This window comes from Rhinopithecus bieti, unplaced genomic scaffold (genome assembly GCF_001698545.2).
Source record: "Rhinopithecus bieti isolate Rb0 unplaced genomic scaffold, ASM169854v2 scaffold_6782, whole genome shotgun sequence".
Classification (NCBI taxonomy): Eukaryota; Metazoa; Chordata; class Mammalia; order Primates; family Cercopithecidae; genus Rhinopithecus; species Rhinopithecus bieti.
Window position 1 is genome coordinate 1,393,742 of NW_016805866.1, and position 24,292 is coordinate 1,418,033.

At 36.5% G+C, this 24,292-nt stretch overlaps 1 protein-coding gene across 10 annotated transcripts in view; it reads right to left on the minus strand.

Annotated features, from left to right (window-relative positions):
* Nucleotides 1–24,292, minus strand: part of CEP128 (centrosomal protein 128) — a 483,382-nt gene that overhangs the window by 272,698 nt on the left and 186,392 nt on the right. For all 10 annotated transcript variants that reach the window (XR_001885973.1, XM_017873844.1, XM_017873838.1 and 7 more), the window contains 2 exons: nt 11,705–11,881; nt 7,028–7,087 (listed from right to left, as the gene is read on the minus strand). Coding sequence is in view for 9 of the 10 variants with exons in the window: in XM_017873844.1 (XP_017729333.1) it covers nt 7,028–7,087; nt 11,705–11,881 (237 nt within the window). In the remaining variant the exon portion in view is untranslated. The remainder of the gene's footprint in view (nt 1–7,027; nt 7,088–11,704; nt 11,882–24,292) is intronic.

Below are 24,292 nucleotides of genomic sequence, written 5' to 3' on the forward strand. Positions count from 1 at the left end.
CTTTGGCAAACAAAAGAACTATATAAACACAGGATAAAATTTAAAATAGATAAACCTGAAGGAATACATTTTAAAAAATGTCAACATGAACACGGACTGATAAAAGATACGACATTTACAGTTGACCACAGACTCCACAGGAGTGAAAAAGAAGACAGTTTTTCAACCTCCTATCAATAGAAAGACCACCTGTTCTAGGAACAAGTCACAATAGAGTAGGTTGGTATGCTGGTATTACCAGTAGGTAATCTGGTTGGTATGCACCATAGATGGCAAATGTGAGTAGTTACAAGCGCAAGATAGAAAACATCAATAAAAGAAGTGGATAGAAAATACAGAAATGTATCTGTTTCTCTTAAATCTACTTTAAGAAAATTAACAGAGCAAGCATAATGATAAAATGCAACACTTTTCCCCCATGTTGGAAATGAATAAAGAATGGAGGGACTATGTCAAACCATAGTGTAGTGGCCCCTGCTAATGTGGTCAGGTCCATGGTTGTTCTCATTTCCAACTGTTTTCTGCCATATACGAATGAAACTCTACTTTTTAATCAGATCTTCTGATGTTTCCCACACAAAACTTCCATATTGTATTTATGCAATTGTCTGCTTTTTCAAGTGTTTGCTACCAATTCAATTTTTAACAACCCATGTGGTCCAAACAAAATGGGTCCCAGCACAATCCTCCAGTAATCTCTTCTAACCCAGTGGTTTAATCGCAAATTTTAAAAATCACTTCACGTTTCCTTTTCTCCAATGCTTTTCCACCTATTCCATCCTAGTCTTTCACCTTTGTGTAATTACTACCTATGGTTACTGCTACTACTAAGAGGTGGTAATGGAGAAACAATAAATCTGTTTTGTCCTAACAATAATACTAATGGTACTGGGGAAAAAAGCAAAACAATAACAACAACAACAAAAATCCCTAACAAGGTATTAGCCAGGTTTGATATGTGTTATGGATTGAATTCTGTCTCCTCCGACTTCATATGTTGAAGTTCTCATCCCAAGTGTGACTGTATTTGGAGAAGGGGCCTTTAGGGAGATAATTAAGGTTAAATGAGGTCATAACAGTGGACTCTATCTGATAGGAATCCTGTCCTTACAAGAAGAAGAGATAGCAGAACTCTCTTTCTCTTCCAGCCTCACAGAAGAAAGGTCACATAAGCACACAAAGAGAAGGTGGCCATCTATGAGCCAGGAAGAGAGGTCTCGCCAGAAACCAAACCTGGCACCTTGATCTTGAACTTACAGCCTCCAGAACTGTGAGAAAATAAATTACTGTTTAAGTCATTCATTGTGTGGTATTTCGTTATGGCAGCTTGAACAGATTAATATAATATGACCTACGGCTTCAGTCTATTCTTATGAGGCCTTTATTCCATTGTCAAACAAAATTAAAAATAAACTATAGTTAGATGTTTTTTATGAATTGAATCTGTATGCAGAATATATTATTAATCCTACAAAATAAAATATCAACCTATGGAAATTTAATCAATCAATAATCAATTATGAGAATTTGTGTTTGTTGGATAAATACCCAACATCTTCATTAAGTATCTTGAGGAAGCAGCTTGGAATACTATATAGAAATAACTTTAACAATTCCCAATAATAATTAGCTGACAAGGCTATTAATCACAGAGCAAAAACCATTCTATTAACCACTCACCGGAGTATTTTACAGATTACATAATGGAATCATTTATTTAACTACATCAACAAGTATTGCTAAATAAACCAAGATACAGAATGAATTTGTAAATATGGTCTTTTTTTTTTTTTTTTTTTGAGATGGAGTCTCACTCTGCCGCCCAGGCTGGAATGCAATGGCACAATCTAGGTTCACTATAACCTTTGCCTCCTGGGTTCAAGCGATTCTCCTGCCTCAGCATCCCAAGTAGCTGGGACTACTGGCTCCAGCTACCACATCTAGCTAATTGTTGTATTTTTAGTAGAGATGGTGGTTTCACCATGTTGGTCAGCCTGCTCTCGAACTCCCAACCTCAGATCATCTGCCCACCTCGGCTTCGCAAAGTGCTGGGATTACAGGTGTGAGCCACCGCACCCAGGTAATGGTACTTTTTTTATCCTTCGTAGTTTAGTTGATAGCTTCTGATCAGGTGAGAATATTCCTAAGTATCTTGTAAAACTACCAAGATGATCTTTTTAATCTGTGAGACTCTTCTACTGAGTCCTAGGGTAATAATATACTAAAGCCACTAAGAAATGACTCAAAGCTAAAAATCAAGGACCACAGAAAATTTAAATAAAAAGATTATAGCTTATAAAGGTAACAATAATATTAGGAACCAGAATTTTGCTCCTTTAATTACTATGCTTCTTTTCCCAAACCTCTAGAAACAATTTTGAAAGAAAACGTTCGTATAAGAACCAGAGATAAAGAGGATGGCAATTTTTTAGAACATGGTCAGCCACCTAAACAAGAATTAAATTAGAAATGCAAGGGTCAAATACAAGTCAACCTAAAAATATGTGATTTTTTTCAGTAATACTTTCTTCACCTTTTAACTAAGTTATAAATATAATCAAGAAAAAAGCAAAATAATCTCCACGGCAGTACATATACTTTTGCTCAATTAACTGAATATATTCCACGTAAATAATCTAAAGAATATTTGCAACAAATCAGTCAAGATACTGAGTGTAACATTTTCCATTCTATATCAGAAGGATAAAATTTTAGATATTTATCCACATCTATCAACAAGAATTAAGTACACTGGGCCTAATACTTCTCACATAATGTTTTAAAAAATCCACATCAAGAAAAAGACAATATTTGTAGATGTAAGGTTTATATTCAAGTGTGGATTACACAACCAAGGGAGAGAAATGATGGAACAGAGTTCTGAGGCCGGAGGTCTAAGCTCTTCTCAGTAACTAATTAGCTTTGTGTGCTTAGGTAAAACTAAAAACATCTTGGGCCTCAGTTTCTTCAATCTACAAAACGAGGCAGTCAAACTACATGATCTCTAAAGCTACATCAGTTAAAACAGTGTGGAAAAGCAAATGTTTATCAATGCCCAGAATACACTATACTATAAAAAGTGTAACTCTTTGGCGTGATATCAAACAACACAATATAAAAAAAATCTTCTCCCTAAATTTGGAAGTGTATTTCTTACCCATCTAATCTCCGAGTTTATAGCTATGATCAAATAACACCAGTACTTAGGAATTAATATATTCACTGAAATCTCATCTGCTTGTTATTTATTTTTCTACAATATTTAAGTTGAGGAAGTGCCTCAACTGGGAAAATGTAGCATGCCCAATATAATTACTCCTTTAAAAAATATTTATTGAACATTTAGCCAGGCATTGTGATAAGTGCTAAAGATGTAATAAGGAAAAGGATAAGCACAGATCTTCCCTAGTAACATTTACAGACTAAAGAAACAGAAGCAAATGGGGAATTTCAATACAATGGGGCAAAGTCCAAGAAGAAAATGTATAGCTTTACACCATCAAAAAAGTATATAAATTCACCTTTTTGTTTCTTAAGGGAATAAATACTGGATCCAGGAATTAAATGTGTTCTTATATGAACAACAATGCACTCAGGATCCTGCCTGATGTGGAAGCACAGCTAATACCAGCTTTTCTTTATTCTCTGTCACAAAACAATAATGTAACATGTGGACTCAACAGTGATTCTCTCTAGTAGGAGTCCATCCTGAGAGTGCTGGCCTGCGCTAGATTTGACACGTTGTCCCTACCGTCTCCATGTGAACATCTTTAGTACTTCTCACTTCTTGCTATGACGTGAACAAAAACTGTGATCTGTGTCTTTGTCCTTGCTTCTCTTGGGGCCTTCCTGTCCAAATAGAAGTTTCTGACTATCAGTCTCTCTGGTGGAAACTCTTTCAATACTGCCACGAATTTGCCTGTCTGGGAGACTGCATGATCATTTATTCAGGTACTAATCCCTGACTGGAGTCTTCTACTTTGGCTAGAAAATCCTGGAAATTTCTTGCTCTATCACCCTAGAATATAACATCTCTCATCACATGTATGCTGTCAACAAAATCACTCCAGTCTGTCCTTTCCTCTGAATGTCTGAACAATTTTCTTAATTCAGACTCTCACTCTAAGCTTCTTAACTGGTCTCGCTACCTCAAATCTTACCAACTCTAATCTACCCTTCACCTCACTACCAAAATATAAATATAAGCAATGCTACTCTCCTGTTCAAAACTCCTTTGTGATTCTCCATGCAATGTAGATCTGAATCCAGGATCCTCAAAATGGCAAATAATGCTCTACTGGATGAACCTAATCCCTCTGGAGCCCCATCCCCTGCCATTCTCCGTGTCATATGTTCATATTTTACTATTGCCAAATCATTTGAGGTTTCTTTGCATTCATCAAATTGCTTCTGTTCTGTGCCTTTCCTAGAACTTTGTTCTTTGCATGTTTGCTCTTTGCTCTTTACCTGGATGGTTTCAATATTCATCTGCGACATCAGCCTCTGTGGCAGCTTCTGCATACTTCTATTACAGCTCTTACTTATAAGACTGAAATTATCTCCATATATGTCTGTCTTTCCTAAAGACTAGGACAATGTCTTGTTTTTGTTTGTTTGTTTGTTTGTTTGTTTGTTTGTTTTTATGAGATGGAGTCTTGCTCTGTCGCCCATGCTGGAGTGCAGTGGCATGATCTTGGCTCACTGCAACCTCTGCCTCCCGGGTTCAAGCAATTCGCCTGCCTCAGCCTCCCGAGTAGCTGGGACCACAGACGCATGCCACCATGGCCGGCTAATTTTTTGTATTTTTAGTAGAGACAGGGGTTCCCCGTGTTAGCTAGGATGGTCTCAATCTCCTGACCTCGTGATCCCCTCACCTTGGCCTCCCAAAGTGCTGGGATTACAGGCATGAGCCACTGTGCCTGGCTGTCTTGTTCATATTTTTATGCCCACAGCATGTAACAGCATCTGAGCCATAGTAGTTTCTCAGTAAATTCCATTAAGCTGAAGAAAGCATGGCCTTACCATACCTTGTTAGAACTTATTACAAAAACATGCCCCTAATCTATGGAAACTGCTTACCTGGCATTCCTTAATGACCATGTGATGATTAATACCGAGTGCCAAATTGATTAGACTGAAGGATACAAAGTATTGAGCCTGGGTGTGTCTGTGAGGGTATGGCCCAAGGAGATTAACATTTGAGTCAATGCTAATCTGAGTGGGCACAATCTAATCAGTTACCAGCATGGCTAAAATATAAGCAGGCAGAAAAACATGAAAAGAGAGATGGTTGAGCCTCCCAGCCTACATTTTTCTCCCGTGCTGGATGCTTCCTGCCCTTGAACACTAGACTCCAAGTTTTTCAGTTTTGTAACTTGGACTGGCTCTCCTTGCTCCTCAGCCTGCATATGGCCTACTGTGGGACCTGGTGATCGTGTGAGTAAACACTTAATAAACTCCTCTTTATAAATAGATCTATTCCATTAGTTCTGTCCCTCTAGAGAACCCTGACTAACACAGACCATCTCAACCCTCTTCCTTCCTGTAATTTCTTATTACTACCATTCATTAGCTATTTTACCTGTAAGTATAGTCCAACTCTCAATTGGACTTCATATTTTTATTATGCCACCAGTGCCAACAAAGCAACTGTGATGCAAACCCCACCCAATCCTTGTTTTCTAGAATTAATACTAACAGAACAAAGCTCACTTGGCAGATTTATGAAAACAATTACTGAATGCCCTCAGAGGTCCTTCTAATACTGGAAGACATCAGAATGGACTATCTGAAGAGCAATTCTACTTTCCATATAGTTTTCTTTCCTCTGACTTAGATCTTATCTTCAATACTTATAGAGCTGTCCAGTCATAGTTCATGGGAATTACAGTATTGTAGCCCATCAATAACCTAAGCCATCTTTCTAGTAAATAGATTCAATTCCCCCTTAGTCAGTTGGTCAGTGTGGTATTTTTTATCACAACCCGTTTATACTGTAGAAGGAACTGTTGTCTCATGCAGTATTAGAACTGGTCTGATCAGAAGTTCAATCCCATTAAATGATAAGAGAAAACTGCTCACTAGCTCCCAAATTAAAGAGCTATGATTAAGAGTCATCTCTGACTCTCATAATTTAACTGAACTACAGCAGTGAAAGCTTTCTGTTCAGAAATGATAAAGACTTTAACTTGAAAGAAAATTCTAAGTACATTGCTCTTGTTGTCGGAATTGTGAAGTTGAGAAAAAGAAAAATGAGAAATGCAATATTAATGCACAACAGAAGTTTCTGGCCAAAACATTCTGAGGCAGCAAAACATTCTAAATTCCCTAATTCAGGTGGCACAAATACAAATTTGTATTTGTTTCTATCAAAAATGGCTAGAAATACACAGGTTCGTTGTTAAAGTTCAATGTTCAATCACTATGCTTTTATTTTCTTGTTAAGAAAGCTTTGTTTTAGGAGGCTTCTCTAACGCATAGTTGACCTTCAAAGGTAAACCTTATCTTTCCATCACCTCCCACCCATGTCTTACTCACCAATCTCAGGGCATTATCTGTAGTTACTCAAATATTCTCATTTTCATGTCATTGTTCTACCCATAACTAACTAACTTGAGAGCTACATATTTTTGTAAGGCCAAGTTTAAATATTGCTTTTTTCCAGAAGCTGACTATGACATGCTGGTAGTATCATACCCTACCTTTCTCCCAGCACAAACAACAGAATTAGCTCTTCCTTCTTCTGTGTTCCTTTGTCAATGTTCACATATATCTATAATCTAGTTCTTAATATTTCAATAGTTTTACTTTCCTTTATTCTCTCATTCTAGGCCTACATATTTAACTTTTAAATGTTAAAATAAGAAACACGGAGATTCCCTAAATGGACTGCAGTGATATCTTCCCCTGCAATTAAGTATTATAGCTTCACATGTTCAGTTACATGACAAAATAAATGGCTAAACCAAATAGGATGGCTTAAAGATCATAAATATCACAATAACTTTAGGATTCAATGATTAATTACCTTGCTTTCTGCTAACCAGCGATGTGGGTCATAATGTATATCAGGACCAGATGAAAAAACCTACAAAAGAGAAAAGAGTCTATCAGAAATACATTTTTCTCTGACATAAATATATAAACGAAATTCTTCACCACAGCATCCAAAAGTTTAGTCCCCCGATTTAAGGATTTGAAAAGAAAAATGTTTGTCCCAAATACTCAACCAGTTGCAAACCAGCATTCATTTACATGCCTCTTTATGTATGTATTCATTCATTTATGTTTTGGCAATAAATGTTTTGATGGAAAAATCAACTATCAAGTGCTATCATTGCCAGGATCTGTGGAGGCTGATTCTACGGAGTTCCATATGGCAAACAGCTTCAATTAAAATCAGGTTACTTCATTTTTGTTTCCTTTCTTCAGCCTTGTTCTGTATAATGTATTTCAAAGAGGGTTATATGTGATTACATGCAAACAATCCTTTCTCTCATTTATCCTTCTTTAATTTAATACTAAAAGGGCCATTTTGTCTTATCATTGATTGTCAATAGACACAAACTCATCGACATGACTTCAAGCAAACATTGCTTTGTATTTCAAAATAATAACAAAATTCTACAATAATAGTTCATCTGTACTAGCTGCTCTGACTTCCTTCATGCCAACTCATTTATAAAATTCCTTGCATCTGGTTTTGTCATATTACTAAACTGTATTCAAAGTTGGCAATGACTTTATAATTGTAAATACAAAAGTTTTTTCTCAATTTGTACTTTTGTTGAACTCCGTGCTACAAATAATATCTTTGAAGACCTCTTTCTCAAATTTGCCTGTTTAAAAATATCTTATCCCTCTACAAAGAGAAGTCTATTCCTATTCTCAAATACCTCCATACCTCCTGAGCTGTGTGAACACTGCTTCTTTGTCAGGAATATCATTTGTTAACTCATTTAGACAAATGTTGAACGCATACTGAGTGCCTACTGCGTACCACATACATGAATATTGTATTCTTATATCCAATTTTCTCTCATCCACCTTTCTATCTAAATCTCACCCAATCTCATATCCTCCCTGCCTTTTCAAGGAAATTTTCCCTAATCACTCAAGTTCACAGTATTTTCTTCCTCTTCCAATTCTCTACTACATTGCTGAATATTTGCAAACATCCATTTGTCACTGATTAGAATATACTTTTATTATTTTTTCATTCATAAATGTCATACATGTCAATTAAATCTTCTGTGGCCTAATAAAAATATTAATGTTTAATATCAAAGTAAAAGATAATTGGATACAATAAGTACAAGTAATATTCACATTTTATTATTTGCTTTACAGAAATATCTATAGCTTCATGTTTAAGAAGAGAGCCTTAACCGGGCGGGTGTGGTGGTTCACGCCTGTAATTCTAGCACTTTGGGAGGCCAAGGTGGGTGGATCACCTGAGGTCAGGAGTTCGAGATCAGCCTGGCCAACATGGTGAAACCCTGTCTCTACTAAAATACAAAATTAGCTGGGCGTGGTGGCACATGCCTGTAATCCCAGCTACTCAGAAGGCTGAGGCAGGAAAATTGCTTGAACCCACGACACGGAGGTTGCAGCGAGCAGAGATCGCGCCATTGCACTCCAGTCTAGGGGGACAAGAGCAAGACGAAGACGAAGAAGACGAAGACGAAGACGAAGACGAAGACGAAGAAGAAGAAGAAGAAGAAGAAGAAGAAGACGAAGACGAAGACGAAGACGAAGACGAAGACGAAGAAGAAGAAGAAGAAGAAGAAGAAGAAGAAGAAGATAGCCTTAACCATTTAACAAATGGTGTCAGCACAGTGTCTGGCATAGAGAACACAATAAACCACTGTTACTGCATATCAAGATGTCACTATCAATAAATAGGCTTCAAGGTCTACTATGAAAAAAGCACTATAACAGGCATTTGTCATTACAAGCATAAAGAAAGAGAAGCCATATGTATTTGTGAACATATTACCAAAAAAGGCAATACAAAATAATGACAGGTAACATTGAGTATCTACTAAGTGCAAGATATCTGACCCTATAATATGCACCTTCTATATCTTATCTTACTTTATCTTCTCAATGAGCCAACTTATAACTGGGGACATGAACTCTTAGAGAGGAAAGAGCTTACATAACTTATCCAAAGTCATATATTAGAAATTTGCAATGACTGCCAATGTGAACCTATACCTGTCTTGATCCAAAGCCCATCATCATCATGCTCTAAAACTGAATGAATACTCAGACCAAGTGTTATGGAAAGAGAGAGACTAAAATAGGTGCAGTGCAGAACTAGTCTATTTACCTGAGCTCTTGAATTATCAAAAACTGGCCTGTGAGAATGATACATCTTTAATTCAGACACTTTCTTAATTGTTTTATAATTGTAGTGTACGTCTGTCCTTCACTGTCAAACACATACATTAACTAAAGTGGAATAAGCAACAAATACAGTGACTTAAGAAAGTAACAAGTACAGTGACTTAAAAAAGAAAATGTAACTAAAATAACATCAACATTCCCAGGATTTTTCTCAAACTCATTTATTACATATCTATGTTCTAATCTATTCCATAGCACTGTTACTCTTTACATACAATGGCTGAAAATCTCATCAGCAATATTTCAGGAATCAATAAATGACTAAATGGAATTATTTCTTTTTTGAAAACATTGTACACACTTATTCCACACTGTTAGAACTATAAACTATAAAGCAAAGAATAAATTTTATCTTTACCACACCCCTGGGTGGGTTCTTGAGTATGTTTCTTGAGTGCTATGTTCTTGAGCACTCTATTTTTTTCACAAGTTTATAGCAATAAAACAACAGAAGTTACTAATGAAAAGAGGTCCACAGTGAAAAAAATGTAGCCTCTTAAAAAATTAATTGAATTTCCTTTCTTTTAGATTTATTTTCCACCCAAGACTTCGATTGAATTAGTCTTTCTCTAGGGGAAGAAGTGTAAAACCCATTACCACAGTCACTCCATGTCTGAAAGCCTATAAAAAATTGGATGCTTTTTGGAATATTTTGGAAGGATAATTTGTGACTCATAAAGAAATAAAATATGTAAGCAATCTGCTATCTGCACATCATGTATTTGCCTGCAATGGCCCATAACAAAGTGTGTATATATACATGTGTGTGCATATATATGTGTGTGTGTGTGTATATATATATCTTACAACATGATCCTAATGTTTCCATTTTACCTTCCCACATGATTGAAAACAAACCATCCTGTTACAAATATTTAAATACAGATACAAATTGCTTTGCTAATATATACTTCTTTGAGATAAAAATTAGGATCTTCAAGGCTCCATATTCATTAAATAAATGCAAATATGACAAGTCTTAAATTTAAAAGCAGCATTAGACAGGAAAAAAAATAATAAGTCAGAATCATCACAGGCCCTACAATAGCTCTAAAAGAGTTAGTTTTCCCCCTAAAGCCAATTATTTCTCATATTAGACTCATAGTCCTTTCAAACTAACACTTGAACTTAAATAAAACTGTCAATGGGAATACATATTGTAAAAATTCCATCAACTCTACCAAATTCTATTAGTTAAAATATTTCCATTAAAGACAAATTCTAAAAACAACTTGATTGCAAGAGAATTACAGTTATATTTTCTTTTAAACACAATTTAAGACAGAAGAAAAGGCAGAAAGAGCAAGAAAAAAGAGGGGAACATAGTAGTATGAGAAAGGAATGTCATTCTAGAAGAGGAAAAAGACAAATAAATGTCAAAATCAATAGTAGAAACTTCTGAAAAATAAAAATCATTTCAGCATAATATCAAAATGTGAGTGCCATCATATCACCCAATGCAGTAAATAGAGGGGTAAATGATGCTAAACTGTAATGTATTATGGTTACACATATCAAAGCAATGTAATGCTCTCTGTATGTAAAATAGCAGCATAACCAACAGCTGACAGAAGTGCTTACCTGCAAGGAATTCAGAGCATCCATGATCACTTCTGTTTTTATTTATCATTTTACTATGACTCTAAATTGGGTAGCAGTACTCCATTTGTTAAAATAGAAAAACTACATTAAATACAGTCGGTTTAAATAGGGAAGGCAGATAACATAGTGGTTATTAATTAGGTTCCAGCATTAGACTCCATAGGTTTGAAGTCCTAGTTTAGCATTTAACCAGATGTACAGCCAAGAGCAAGTTACTTAAACCATCCAAACCTCCTTTTCTCTTAAGTGGGTTTAATCAGAGTAACGAAAAGATAGGGTTGTTTCAGAGGATAATGGAGAGACTAAAGCACCATGCATACTACAGTAACTATACAAGAGTACTCAATAAATGTTAGCCGGTAATATGCTAACAACAACAAAAATAGCCTGTGATAGTGAAAACTCAAATTCCAGGCCTCTTGACTCCAAGAGATACCTCTCTTATAAGGCTTTTTTCTTTTTTTTTTTTTTTACAGAGTGGGACACGGCAATTCAATGAAAGAATACCATTCATTCTCTCGCTACAACTGTGCAACAGATCCAGTGCCTTGTTCTAAAAAATGCAAAATGTTATTTTGTTTTATAGAATTTTCCATAATAATAATCTGACTACCATACATTAAAATCCTACTATAATTATATATTAGGAAACTAACTGAAAATATAAGGCACAATGAGAATTCATAATTACTTTTAATTTCTCCATTGAGTCCTTGGAGAATGTTTTACAAGCTGCATCAATTTCCTTTCCTATCACACCAAGAATGGATTCCTGTTCAGTCTCCAAGCAAAGAAGTTGATCCTTGAGCTGCAATCTGGCCTCTTCGGTCCTCCTTAAGTGCTCTTCTTCAATGCTTATATGTTTTTCCTAAGGCATTGACAAGAAATTAAACAAGGTGATTACTATTAAGTGGAGGCAAGAAATACTTGTAATATCTGTTCAACCAACTAGAAGTGGATTAGAAAAGAAATCTGATTCCATCAGTCCCCTTACTTTACCAAAATAAAACACTTTAATCTACTCATTAACTGAGGTAAAATTGTAGAGTTCCATTGTAGGGCAGTTTGGGAACTGGTGAGCAGATATTTGGCAAACAAAATTGTAATTCCCTAACCAAAAGAAAAAAAGAAATAGAAAAAAGAACCTTTTCCCATTTTAATAACATATTCTCACTAATGAATGAGAGTAAAAACTGATGTCAGACACTGACTTCAAGCTTTCACTGAACATTAGTAAAACACCAGAAAATATAAACTGCTAAATATGATGCTAGTTTCTTCATTTGAGGAAAAAAATAAGTGTTACCACCTTTATCTCATCAAAATATAGTTTCAGAAAAATTCTAAGTTTTCAAATGCAATTATACCACATAAATGCTTCTGAGTCATGAAAATTTGGTAAGAGAAAGATGAAGGTACTTTTCATCTTGTCATTGTATACTTAATGAAAAGGGGTTTCTAAGGAGCCCTTTAAGAGATTACAAGGACTTGGGGACCCACTCTAGGCAAAAACAATTCTAAATCATTATGATTATACAGTTACATTACTCGAGAAATTGCAAATCATAGGGCTTGTAATAAAATAACAAAATCACTAGAACTGTATGTCTAAATGGTGGACCAAATCCATGATGGCTAACAATAACACCTTCAGTCATCACATTGTAACCTAATCATCTTCAACTGGCCTGCTAAATACAACAAAACCAGGAAAATTATGTGAGCAACAAACCCAACCTGAATTGAAAAGAAAATAACAAGGAGATCCACTCATTAAGAATTAATCATTTAAGCTAGAATGATATTTTACTAAAAGAAACATACATGATATTTCCTTTCAATTCAACTTACTTTAAAAACAAATGAAACATCCTCTGCCAGAAAGGACAGACCCTTTCATAATCTATCTTCTGCACTTCTCTCTTGCCTCACCTTCCTCCTTTCCACTCTCTCTCGGAATTCGATTACTTACAGCATCTTAAATCCCCCTACATGTGTCTCCCCAGACCACATCTGACTTGTACAACCCTGCTTGAAGTTGTGCTACTTCAAAATGGGGCTAGTAGACAAGAGACATTTATCTCAAGGAGTTCATCTTAGTCTATCATCCGGGTCTGGATCTCAGCTTTGTAAAACTAGGAACTGGAATTTCTTTTTGGTACTCAGAGTGGTACTTTCAACAGCAGAGTAACATTAAGCTCACAAGAGATTAATGTGTATGAACTAGAAAGCCACTAAATGACATTCATTTACGATGAGAACCATAACTACCATATGAATCAGAATGTACATGTCAGCATAACCAGTACATGTTCTCCCTACAGACAGATCTAGACGGAAAGGCAAACTTATAATCAGACTATAGGTTAATGAATAGGAAATTAGAGCAAGGGGGAGTTTGTTTTATGAAACAATGTTTAAATGGCATCCTGCTAATGGAAGTCCAGCATGTTCACCACACATGAGGAATTTACAAACCACAATAACAGGATCTCCATTCTTCTAGGTAGTGTTTGCATCGAGGGTATTGAGGTGTATCTCCCTAACTTTCTTGTTTTCCTACATTGAGTTTCTCTCCAAACTCTCCCTACGGATTGATATTAATACATAATTTCTTCAGATTTAATATTTTCCCAAGTCTTGCTCACATCTAGTTTTCTGAAAAATTAACATCCCAGCACTGAAGAGTATTTCATAATTGTATCATTTACTCATTAGAAAGCAAGATTATTACTAAGTCTCTAGGTGATATTTGCCTCCCTAGTGTTCCTGTGTATCTACCACCTATACCTTCTTATCCTTCAAAATTTATCCTTTAAGATGCTGCGTCCTTTCTTCCTGAACTCCCAAAGCAAATCATTCCCCTAGTATATTAGGTATATCATAATTTTTAATTTTTTTCAAATTGTAATATAATTATTTGCTTGTGCACCTATCTCCCCAAATAAACTGCTAATTTCAGGAGTCCACAAAGCATGCTTGTAATCATCTTTAAACTCCTCCACTTTGCTGAATAAATGATTTAAACATTTTTTGAAGACTCAAATTCAATACATTAAAGATGATTTCATCAATTACCACGCACAGCTTATAACCTTGGAGGCTACTGAGGTGTGCTAGGAGGTTTTTCCCCACACATACATAGGGCCTCCTGATGGTGCAGTATTTTCACAGTCTGAAAGTAATAAAGAAAATAAATACCCTATCAGGGTATTAGAAGACTGCCCATATTTTAAGCAATTCAAAATAATGTTATAACTGATCTTTCTTTTCTCACTTCCCTCAAAGCCAACTCTCTTTCATCCACTACTACTTTTCTGTGGTCTCCATTACTTGTCTCTTATTAATAAGAAGACAAAATTATTTCAATCTTTTGATATTCCTGAGAATGTTGATATTGTCAGAAAAACCTCTATAAGTTCAGTCTCTTTAAAAAACATAGAAAATTTCATTATCCACTTCATTATCCTCTGTGGGACAGTTGTATGCTATGTCCAAGCTCTCTTTGAAGTAAAAGCTGTAGGACTATGAGCTCACATGGATCTTAAAGATCAGTAAATTCAACTACTTGCTCCTTCAGGATTCCCTTTTTTGGCATTTTTGACAGTTGAGTCATCCAACCACTAAATGAACACAAGTGTCCAGAAAAAAGAGTACCTGACAAAGCTGTAAACTCTCTCCATCAGTGTCCGAGCTATATGCAACAATTAAACTAAAGAAACATATCCTCCTCCCCCACTAAGCCTTCTAAACTTCCAGGTTAAGATTTCTGTTCTTTTCCCCTGTTTTTTATTTGATTAGGTTCCAGAGTCTGCATGTACTCCAATACCCTAAATCCAAGAGTTAAGTAAGCTCTTCCATACCATACTTCAGCAGTTACAATTTCATTCATTCATTCATTCATTCCCTCATCCAACAAATACTTACATAATTTCTACTCCAGACAAGACAGTCTCGGCTGGGCACGGTGGCTCACGCCTGTAATCCCAGCACTTTGGGAGGCCGAGGCGGGCAGATCACAAGGTTAGGAGATTGAGACCACCCTGGCTAACACAGTGAAACCCTGTCTCTACTAAAAATACAAAAATTAGCCAGGTGTGGTGGCTGTAGTCCCAGCTACTTGGGAAGCTGAGGCAGGAAAATGGTGTGACCCCAAAAGCTGTAGTCCTACAACTTTTACTTCAAAGAGAGCTTGGACATAGCATACAACTGTCCCACACAGGACAGTGAAGTGGATAATGAAATTTTCTATGTTTTCTAAAGAGACTGAATTTACGGAGTTTGCAGTGAGCTGAGATCGCACCCCTGCAATCCAGCCTGGGTGACAGAGCAAGACTCCGTCTCAAAAAAAAAAAAAAAAAAAAAAAAGACATGCTCGTGTCCACTAGAGATGGAGTAAGTGATTGCCTCTCAGCTTTTTGGCTAAGATCAAGTGTGGAGATAGAGTAAATGACACAGACAGGTAGGCTCCTACTCTCATAGAGTCAACAAATACTTGCACGAAATGTCATTACTTTTGCCCCATTTGTCTGGTTTGGGCATATTTATTTGAACACTAATTATGGTACCCAATGAATTAGCGCTTTCTCCCAGTTTCATGTGCTGACTAAGCAATCACAGCTAATTCTGGGGGAAGGTTGGGGTTGGAAATTGGCTGAAGTTAATCCAAGCATCCTGTTAGATTTAGAGGCATTCAAATAAGAAAGGGAAGATGATAACATTTAGGCACTATTAAGGCTATTCCCTGGTCTTCTAGTCAATTCAGAGGAGTCAATATCCCCTGATTCTACAAGATTAACAAAAGGCTACCAAATTTCTAGAAAACCAGAGGCAAAATGTGGTATTTTCAAGAATGATTAGAAATATGGAAGACACAATCTAACTTCAGTGATTCAGGGTGAACGGACACAGATGCCTGGAGCTAGGGAATGTAGGCAACTTCTTTCGGAGGGTAGGGAGGATGACAAATAAAGCCGACTACTGCAGTCTATGAGATCCAAGAAGAAAGATATCCTAGATAATGGCTGAGCTTGAGAAAGAACCTCAGAGAATAAACCAACCCCTAATTTTACATTTTAGGTAACCAAAGCTGAGACAGACTACGTAACTTGACTAAAGTGAAAGAATTTATTAAATACAACCCCATAACCTGATGCCCTGATTAGTATTCTCTCTTAAAATGCCAGCAAGGTCAAGGCCTTAACAAAAGAATTTAGAAAACAATGTGAAAATTCAGAAAAGTTTTCAGCAGGTTATGTGAGGACTAATGACCTAAAGTAGAAAGGAGAAATCCAAAATTAAATACTGAATGAGCCTTATTATAAATGAAAATATATGACATATTGACATATTCAGAATAGACCACAAAATCAAAGGCACACTCAACGTGCATAATATCCCAAACTTTTAAAAGGGCTATCCATCTGTGCTGAAGAAGTACCTGTGTACACATAAAATCTGCTTGAGTCCAATTTTCAAAAGTGTGCTAATCACACACTGAACAAGGTATACTTCCATCATCAAGACAGGAAAGGTTTTATGAAGCTTCTATTTTAGGACAAGAAAGTCTCATATTGTTGACACTTAAGTATAAAGAAAACATAAAATAAAACTGCTGACAATCTCATGATAAACACACACATACACTCTGTTGACTGGTTTGATGAACTGTCCTATAATTCAAAAGATAAGAAATGCTGTTGTAATTACAGATTTATGTTTCAGCATGCTCTTTACAACTCAGTGCATTCACTTTCCTAGAGGCTTTAAAGATTATAAGGAGCCAGATCTTATCAGAAATATAAAAGTTTCAATAACACAAGAACACGTCCAAAATAGTAGCTCTTTGGTAAAAGGTTATGAGATTTCTTCAATGTCTTAAGAGTTCCAGAAATGCCACTTTATTTACAATATGGCTATTACATGAAGTAAAAACGGTTCATCCAACACCTTAAACAGAAATATTACGTTAAATAAAGTACACTGACGTGACTAAATAAATCATTAATTTACAAAGGTAATAGTTTTCCTTCACTGAAAACTAACTTGAGTCAACAAGTGTGACAATATTTCAGTCCCAAGGCCATCTTTACATACATCAACAAAGGGTAGGGGGAGAGAGGATAAAAGGTAGAGAAAGAGAGAAATCAAATAATATTAAAAGCTGAAATAAAAACTAATGCAATGTAAGCAAAGTTACTGGAAATACAGCATGTTGAAATTACCAACATGCACACATCCCCTAAAAAGTTTTGAGGAAGAATATTTTCATAACTCAAGATAACTGTTATGTCTAAGCTTTAAATCCAGGACACTAGCATTACAAGGGAAATTATGAAACAATCGTGAACAAAAATTGGATCTGTCTGGAAGCCATTTATCTGACTCTCTAAAGAAGGTTCACATTCTTACACCATCAGTTGACTCAGCTGCAAAGAAGTTAGGATACAGCATGAAATGTCAACCAGGGCAGAAACTACAAGGGCAACTAAAAAAGAAGATATCTGCAATGGATACTATAGGAAACTTGGAAATAATTTAAGCTGGAAAATTACCACACAGCAGTTTCAACTGTCTTACAAAATGGCCAAAATAAGAAAAAATAACACATCAAGTGCTGGTCACATAATCACTTTTTTCAAGCTTATTTCTTAAAACTAGATTTTTACATATAGAGAGCTCCTTAAACTCAAAATTTGTCTATATATGAAATATCCAGACTGATATCAAAATAAAAAAGGCAAAGCAAAATAACTCTAAAATCAAGAGTTCAGATGAGTTTGAAAAATCTCCACGGATTTACCCTACATATATCATTTGCCCTCTGGGAAACCAACTCTTCTCAGGAATATACAGGAAAAGGAAGGTGAATTCCCAACTCATTATAAAAGTCTAACACCCCTCCTTCCTCACCCACACTGTTGTTATAACAATGAAAGATTACCTGAGTTCTTGCACAGGAATATTAGGTGCCCCTTCTCTGTGCTACCATAAGAAGTCATGATTAATAGTGCATTAAGAGCATGCAAGAGCCTTAGTAAAACAATAGAGCTAAAAGAAAAAAGGAATGGCAAATGGAATCACTGGCTATATGATTGATGCAGGTTAATACTTGGGTATGAAAGGTTTTGCAATCTATAACCTCTTTTAAAAATTTCTACTCTGCCACTCACTACTCTACGTGTCTTCTATGCCTCTCCTCATCAGACTGTGAGTACCTCTAATGTGAAGATCTTATTCTTCTTTATTTAAATATCCCGGCCCCTACTAGACTGTCTCACATAGCAGTCATTTGATAAATCTTGCTGAAACATAAATAAGCGTTTATGTTCTACTCACTGACAAGCATTTTTTGAGCATATTAAATGTGTCAAGCATACAACTAACAATATAACAATTTTTAAAAATCACAGTGTTCAAAAAAATTAATCTCTGAACTCAAATAATTTCTTGTGCTACACTAAGTTAGTTTTCTTTTGTTGCCACAGTTAATTATTTAATTCATTGAGGACAATCATCTTGTCAGTATCAGGCTATTGTAACTATCAAGACAAGATGATATCACAATAATGAGAACCCTGGAAGTGGTAAGAAGTATTCAGATGCAGTATCAATTTTAAAGTAGAGTCAGTAAGACTGGCTGATGAACTAAATATGGGTCCATGTGTGAGAGAATGAGCTGGTTCTTACATGTATTTAACAAGCAAAGGAACACTGTGATTTCTACTCCAAGATTGGTTTCTAAAACAAAAATACTACCATTTTGTGGGTTAGATACACTCTCTTCCTTCTCCTCTGATAAGCAGAGGATTGCTTTATACTACTTCCTCCAAAAGAGCGGAAAAAGTTATGATTAATAGCATGTTAAGAGTATGCAAGAGCCTTAGTAAAACAATGGAGCTAATAGAAAAAAGGGATGGCATATTGAAACACTGGCTTTAAGACTTGATGCAGGTTAAAACTTGGGTGTGAAGGACTTTCCAATCTATAACCTGGTCTTAGGCAGGCTTACAAAGGTTTGTTTCCATTAACCAGAATCAAAAAACTGGAAATTCTAATTCAAACTTTTAACCACATTTAAAGAAATTATTCTGCCTCAGGCTTTTCAGTGTCTTTTTCTAGGAAAGTATTGAGCAATACAAAGATGATTAACAGCATAATCAAAACGTGTTAGGATATGTATTGGATACACTCCTAGAAATTAATATTCAAAGTTGAAATAACAAATACCTTCTAAATGATACTTTATGCATTCATTAAGTTTTATTCTTATTACATATTTCTCTCAAGACAAATGCCTGGAAATAGAAATAACATCCATAATTTTAAAATCAGCCACTTTTGATGCATTTCTATTTCTGAAATGAAATATGGACAAGGGAACAAACAACTAGAGTTTCAAATTATGCATCTGGAACGAACATTGTTTAATTTTCCAAAGAAAAAAATTATCATTCATCTTAAGAGAAATGTTTATAAGGTTACAGTATCTTTAATAACCACCAAGATTTCTTCCTCTCCCCTTTTTTTTTCTTAAAGGATACTGAAGCTTGCATTTATTCTTATGAAAGAATATTTTTTAAACTTAAAAATAATGTCCAAATAAAATAACCTGTATATAACAAGCACCTCCTAGGTATTTTTTCTAAAATTCATTGAATATTGCTTGTTCAACATTAAACAACAAAATGAATTGAGTCAATAACCAATTTAAATGCTGATTAAAGAAAAACTCAATGAAAACAAACCCAGACATTTACTTTATGTTCCCTTTTAGGATCAACAAAGGCCAGCTAAGACTGCTTAACTGGAAGCAAAGCACTGAAACAGAGGTGATACAGAACTTTCATGTTGCCTATTCCGTTGGCTTTTTACACCTCAACCAATGGTATACACCATTATTTAGCCTACGGGGATCACTCACAACTGTGGAAGTAAATGAAATCAAGCTAATAGTAAAGGATTTTAATGGAAAGTGCAGAACATGTTTGCTTTCTCCTCTAGAACCTTGTAGTTACCAACCCCACAGTGAGTTAAGGATTTAATGGCAGGCCTCTCAATCAAGTCCAAGTCAGGGGTGGGTACAATTGGTAAACTTTGACTTTACTCCTGGAATTCACTTAAAATCAACCTCTTTGATTGTAAATAGTTGGTAGTAAAGTAATTGCCCATTGAATAATTTCAAAATGGCTTTATCATAGCTGTGTTCTAATTCAGAAAGTAGAAACTGGAAGTACTTCTATCCACCTTTATTTTTTTCCCTTCTCTTTGCCACAACTGCACATATAAATGCATCCTCTCCCTTTCCATTGTATATTCACTTCATTTCTGCATTCCAAACTGTTTTCCTAACATCTGACATTATGTTTCATAAATGGGAAGCACTCTGTTATTTCAGCCTATTCTCTGGAAAAGTCAAGGACTACTCTGGGCTTAATGGCTACATGTGATTCAATTAAACATACTTTAAATGAAAACTCCTACAAATGTATCATTTGCCTTCAACCATTTTATTATTTTTATTATTGTTTTTATTAAGAAGATGGGAATCTAACAGGAAATTACTCATAACATCCTAGTAGTGTTTACTTAGAGTATCTGGTTTAAATTTGCTTCTAAATTAATGTGTGGTAACTAGAACGAACTTTATTCTACTCACACAACTTAAAATAGCTGTACACCAAAAAAAAAAAAAAAAAAAAAAAAAGACCACAATCTGCCTAAAAATGCCTAAAGTGGTAAACATTAAAGGAAGATGCTAGGATCAAACAGCTAATTTGCTTCATTTTTCTTATTTCTTCTAGAAATCTGAAGTCAGAAAATTCTGTCTGCTACCATCAAATACCTCTTAGCCAAAAATGTGACAATGTGACTTTGCAAAGTAGTGAATACTTCATAGAACAGACATCTGACAATTATATATATTTTTTCCCCATTATCAAAAAATAGCAATCCTAAACAGATGGTTAAATTAGAACTGAAACACAAAGTTTAAAACACTGATTCACTTTTCCTCTCACAGATATCTTTTATGTGGAAAGTTCAGGTTTTAATTAGATTTTCTAACAAAATCATTGATGACTCACATTCCAATATTTGTCAGACTAAAAAATAAAAGAGTATATGGTAATTTGTTGAATACAATAACCCTAAATTTAAATTCAATGGTAAGAGTTCAATGAAAAGACACAAATGAGAGTCATTTTGCTGGCAATAAGTAAAGGAGAAGAATACAAGGACGGTATGCTCATATCCTGTTTCTACCATGTTTCTATGCAGTGTTGAGTAAGTCACTATATTCTCTCAACTTCTGTTTCTACCATCTGTAAAAATGGGCACCATAAGTATGCTTGCAAATGTGAATTATAATTACCATTTTTTAAAAGATCTGTATGTTGTATAAGAAAATGATTTCAAGCGTTTTTATCCAACATAATGATAGCTTTAAAATGTGACTAGGTGTCACTTTATAGATGACTTAAACCTTTTCATGGGAAGGAACAAAAATGCATTTCTATGCATCCTGATCTACTCAACACAAGTTCCTACAAATTGCTATAGCCTTAGATGTCTCATAATTTGTGGTCCTAAAGTATCTCTTAATTGTTTCATTGAAGTTCTTCTCATCTTCTGAAAGAATTAACAGCAGAAAATAAGGTCCTCTAAAGAGAACTAAGCATAGCTATTGAAATAAGTATTAAATGAGATAGCTGAGTGTCTCCAATTAACACTGGCCAGAAACAGTTCTTACTGATTCTGATCAATGGAAAGAATGGGACTGGTAACCCTGAGTCCTATTTCCATTTCTACCCAAGGATAGCTGGGAGCTCTTGGGTAAGTCAGTTAACTCTTTGGGCCAGATCCTCATCTATAAAACAAGGTATTGGGAGCTGACCTTCTGTTTAAGATTATGTTTAAGCTGACCTTCTGTTTAAAATTCTTATAAACTTTAACACTGATACCAAATGCTTTTGGGAATTACTGATATGGACAGTACATAAGGAAATACAGGGTAGAAGAGGGCAGCTGCCTAGAAAAGGCCGCACCCTCTAGGCTGGAAACCCATGGCCCTAAATGAGAACAAAAATTCCTGTTTTGGTGCCCAAAAGTTGCCTTTTGGCCCACCCATCCCTCTATCCGGTACCCATATAAACCTCAAACCCCTGGCTCCATGAGCAGAAAAGAAGATGAACAGAAGGGCAGAAGAATGGTGTGACAGACAAAAGAGAAGGAGCATCTGAACATGGACAGGAGTTACACCAGGAATGATTGGAAAGATCGGCTGCCAGATGGTCAAATTCTAGGGGAAGATCATCTTCCCACCCCATCCCCCTTCCAGCTCCCCATGCATCCTGCTGACAGCCACCTCCACCACTCAATAAAACCCTGCATCTTCCTTCAAGTCCATGCATGAATTGAGTCTTCCTGTATGCCAGACAGAACCTGGGTACCAAGAGAGCGCTGAGCTGTTTAACACTTAAGTCATCTGCAGATGGCAAGGCTAAAAGAGTGCACTGTGACACCTGCCTACTAGGGCCTCGGGAGTCACAGACACCCACCCCTGGATGCTGCTGTGGGGCTGGATCCCAGAGGTACTTGCCCCAACTCCTCCACCTGCCTGTCTGTGGGCTCCACCTCCCGTTAAGAGGTTTCAGTGCACATGGCAGCCCAACAGACAAGCCACACCCCTGTCACATGTCCTGCAAGGGGGGTTAGGGAACTCTCTCCTCTCATTACCAGCTTTGCCTCAGTAGTTCAATGCTACTGTGTAAACTCTGAGAAAATGCTTGTTAAACAAAAGCTAATCCAAAGATTTTTCAGGGGCAGAAAACCTGAAAAACTCATGAAGAATCTCACAACATTGTCAAGGCTAGCTAACTAAAGGCATAAGACAGCATCTTTTGTAACAGAGGAAGCTCCATGTACGGAGGTGATTATGGGTGGATTAAAGGAGAAAAGTAAAATGAGGGTGGCAGGTATCTCAGACTTCCTCCAGGTTTGGGTACCTAGTAACAAGAAGCATATTCTCATAATTCTGCCTAGAATATCCAAGTAGATAATTTCTCAGATTCTTGTATATATAAAATGAAAACCATCAGTTGTTCTGGGAAGTCAGGGACCCCAAATGGAGGGACTGGCTGAAGCCACGGCAGAAGAACATAAATTGTGAAGATTTCATGGACATTTATTAGTTCCCCAAATTAATACTTTTATAATTTATTACACCTGTCTGTACTGCAATCTCTGAATATAAATTGTGGAGATTTCATGGATACTTATTGTCTGGACGGAGGAGAGGGAAACAAAGAACACAGGTGACTAAGATGGCATACTTCCGGGTTCTTCATCATCAACTTTCCCGCGCCCAGGGAAGGCACAGATCAACTGCGCAGGTGCAGCATGACGTCCGACCGAGGAAACCGAAACCTACCTGGCCGCGCCCACTGCAGGGCCCTCGACCCGCTCGCATCCCGCCTACAGCCCTCCCACTCCCAGGCCCAAGACATAAAAGCCGCTCCTGGCAGGCGTGCGGTGCGAACTTCCTCAGCCCCTCCTCAGACGCGGACCTAGGAACCTCGCCCAAGAATGCCGGAGCGACTTCCTCGGCCTCCGCCGCCGGAGACCAGTGAACCTCGCCTCCTCTTTCTTTACATTGGCTACGTAATAAAGTTTCCTTTTTATCTTGTCTACTTGCTTTTTTCTCTGGCGCCAGCTCTGGTGGTCGCATAAAGTAAATCACTTATCACTTCCCCAATCAATACCCTTGTGATTTCCTATGCCTGTCTTTAATCTCTTAATCCCGTCATCTTCGTAAGCTGAGGAGGATGTATGGCGCCTCACGACCCTATGATGATTGCGTTAACTGCACAAATTGTAGAGCATGTGTGCTTGAACAATATGAAATCTGGGCACCTTGAAAAAAGAACAGTATAACAGCAATGTTCAGGGAACAAGGGAGATAACCTTAAACTCTGACTGCCGGTGAGCCAGGCGGAACAGAGCCATATTTCTCATCTTTCAAAAGCAAATAGGAGAAATATCGCTGAATTCTTTTTCTCAGCAAGGAACATCCCTGAGAAAGGGAATGAGCCTCTGAGGGTAGGCCTCTAAAATGGCCACTGTGGGGGTGGCTGTCTTTTATGGTTGAAGGCAAAGGGATGAAATAAGGCCCAGTCACCCGTAGCACTCCCAGGCTTATTGGGACGAGGAAATTCCCGCCTAATAAATTTTGGTCAGACCGGTTGTCTGGTCTTTTTTTTTTTTTTTTTTTTTTTTTTTT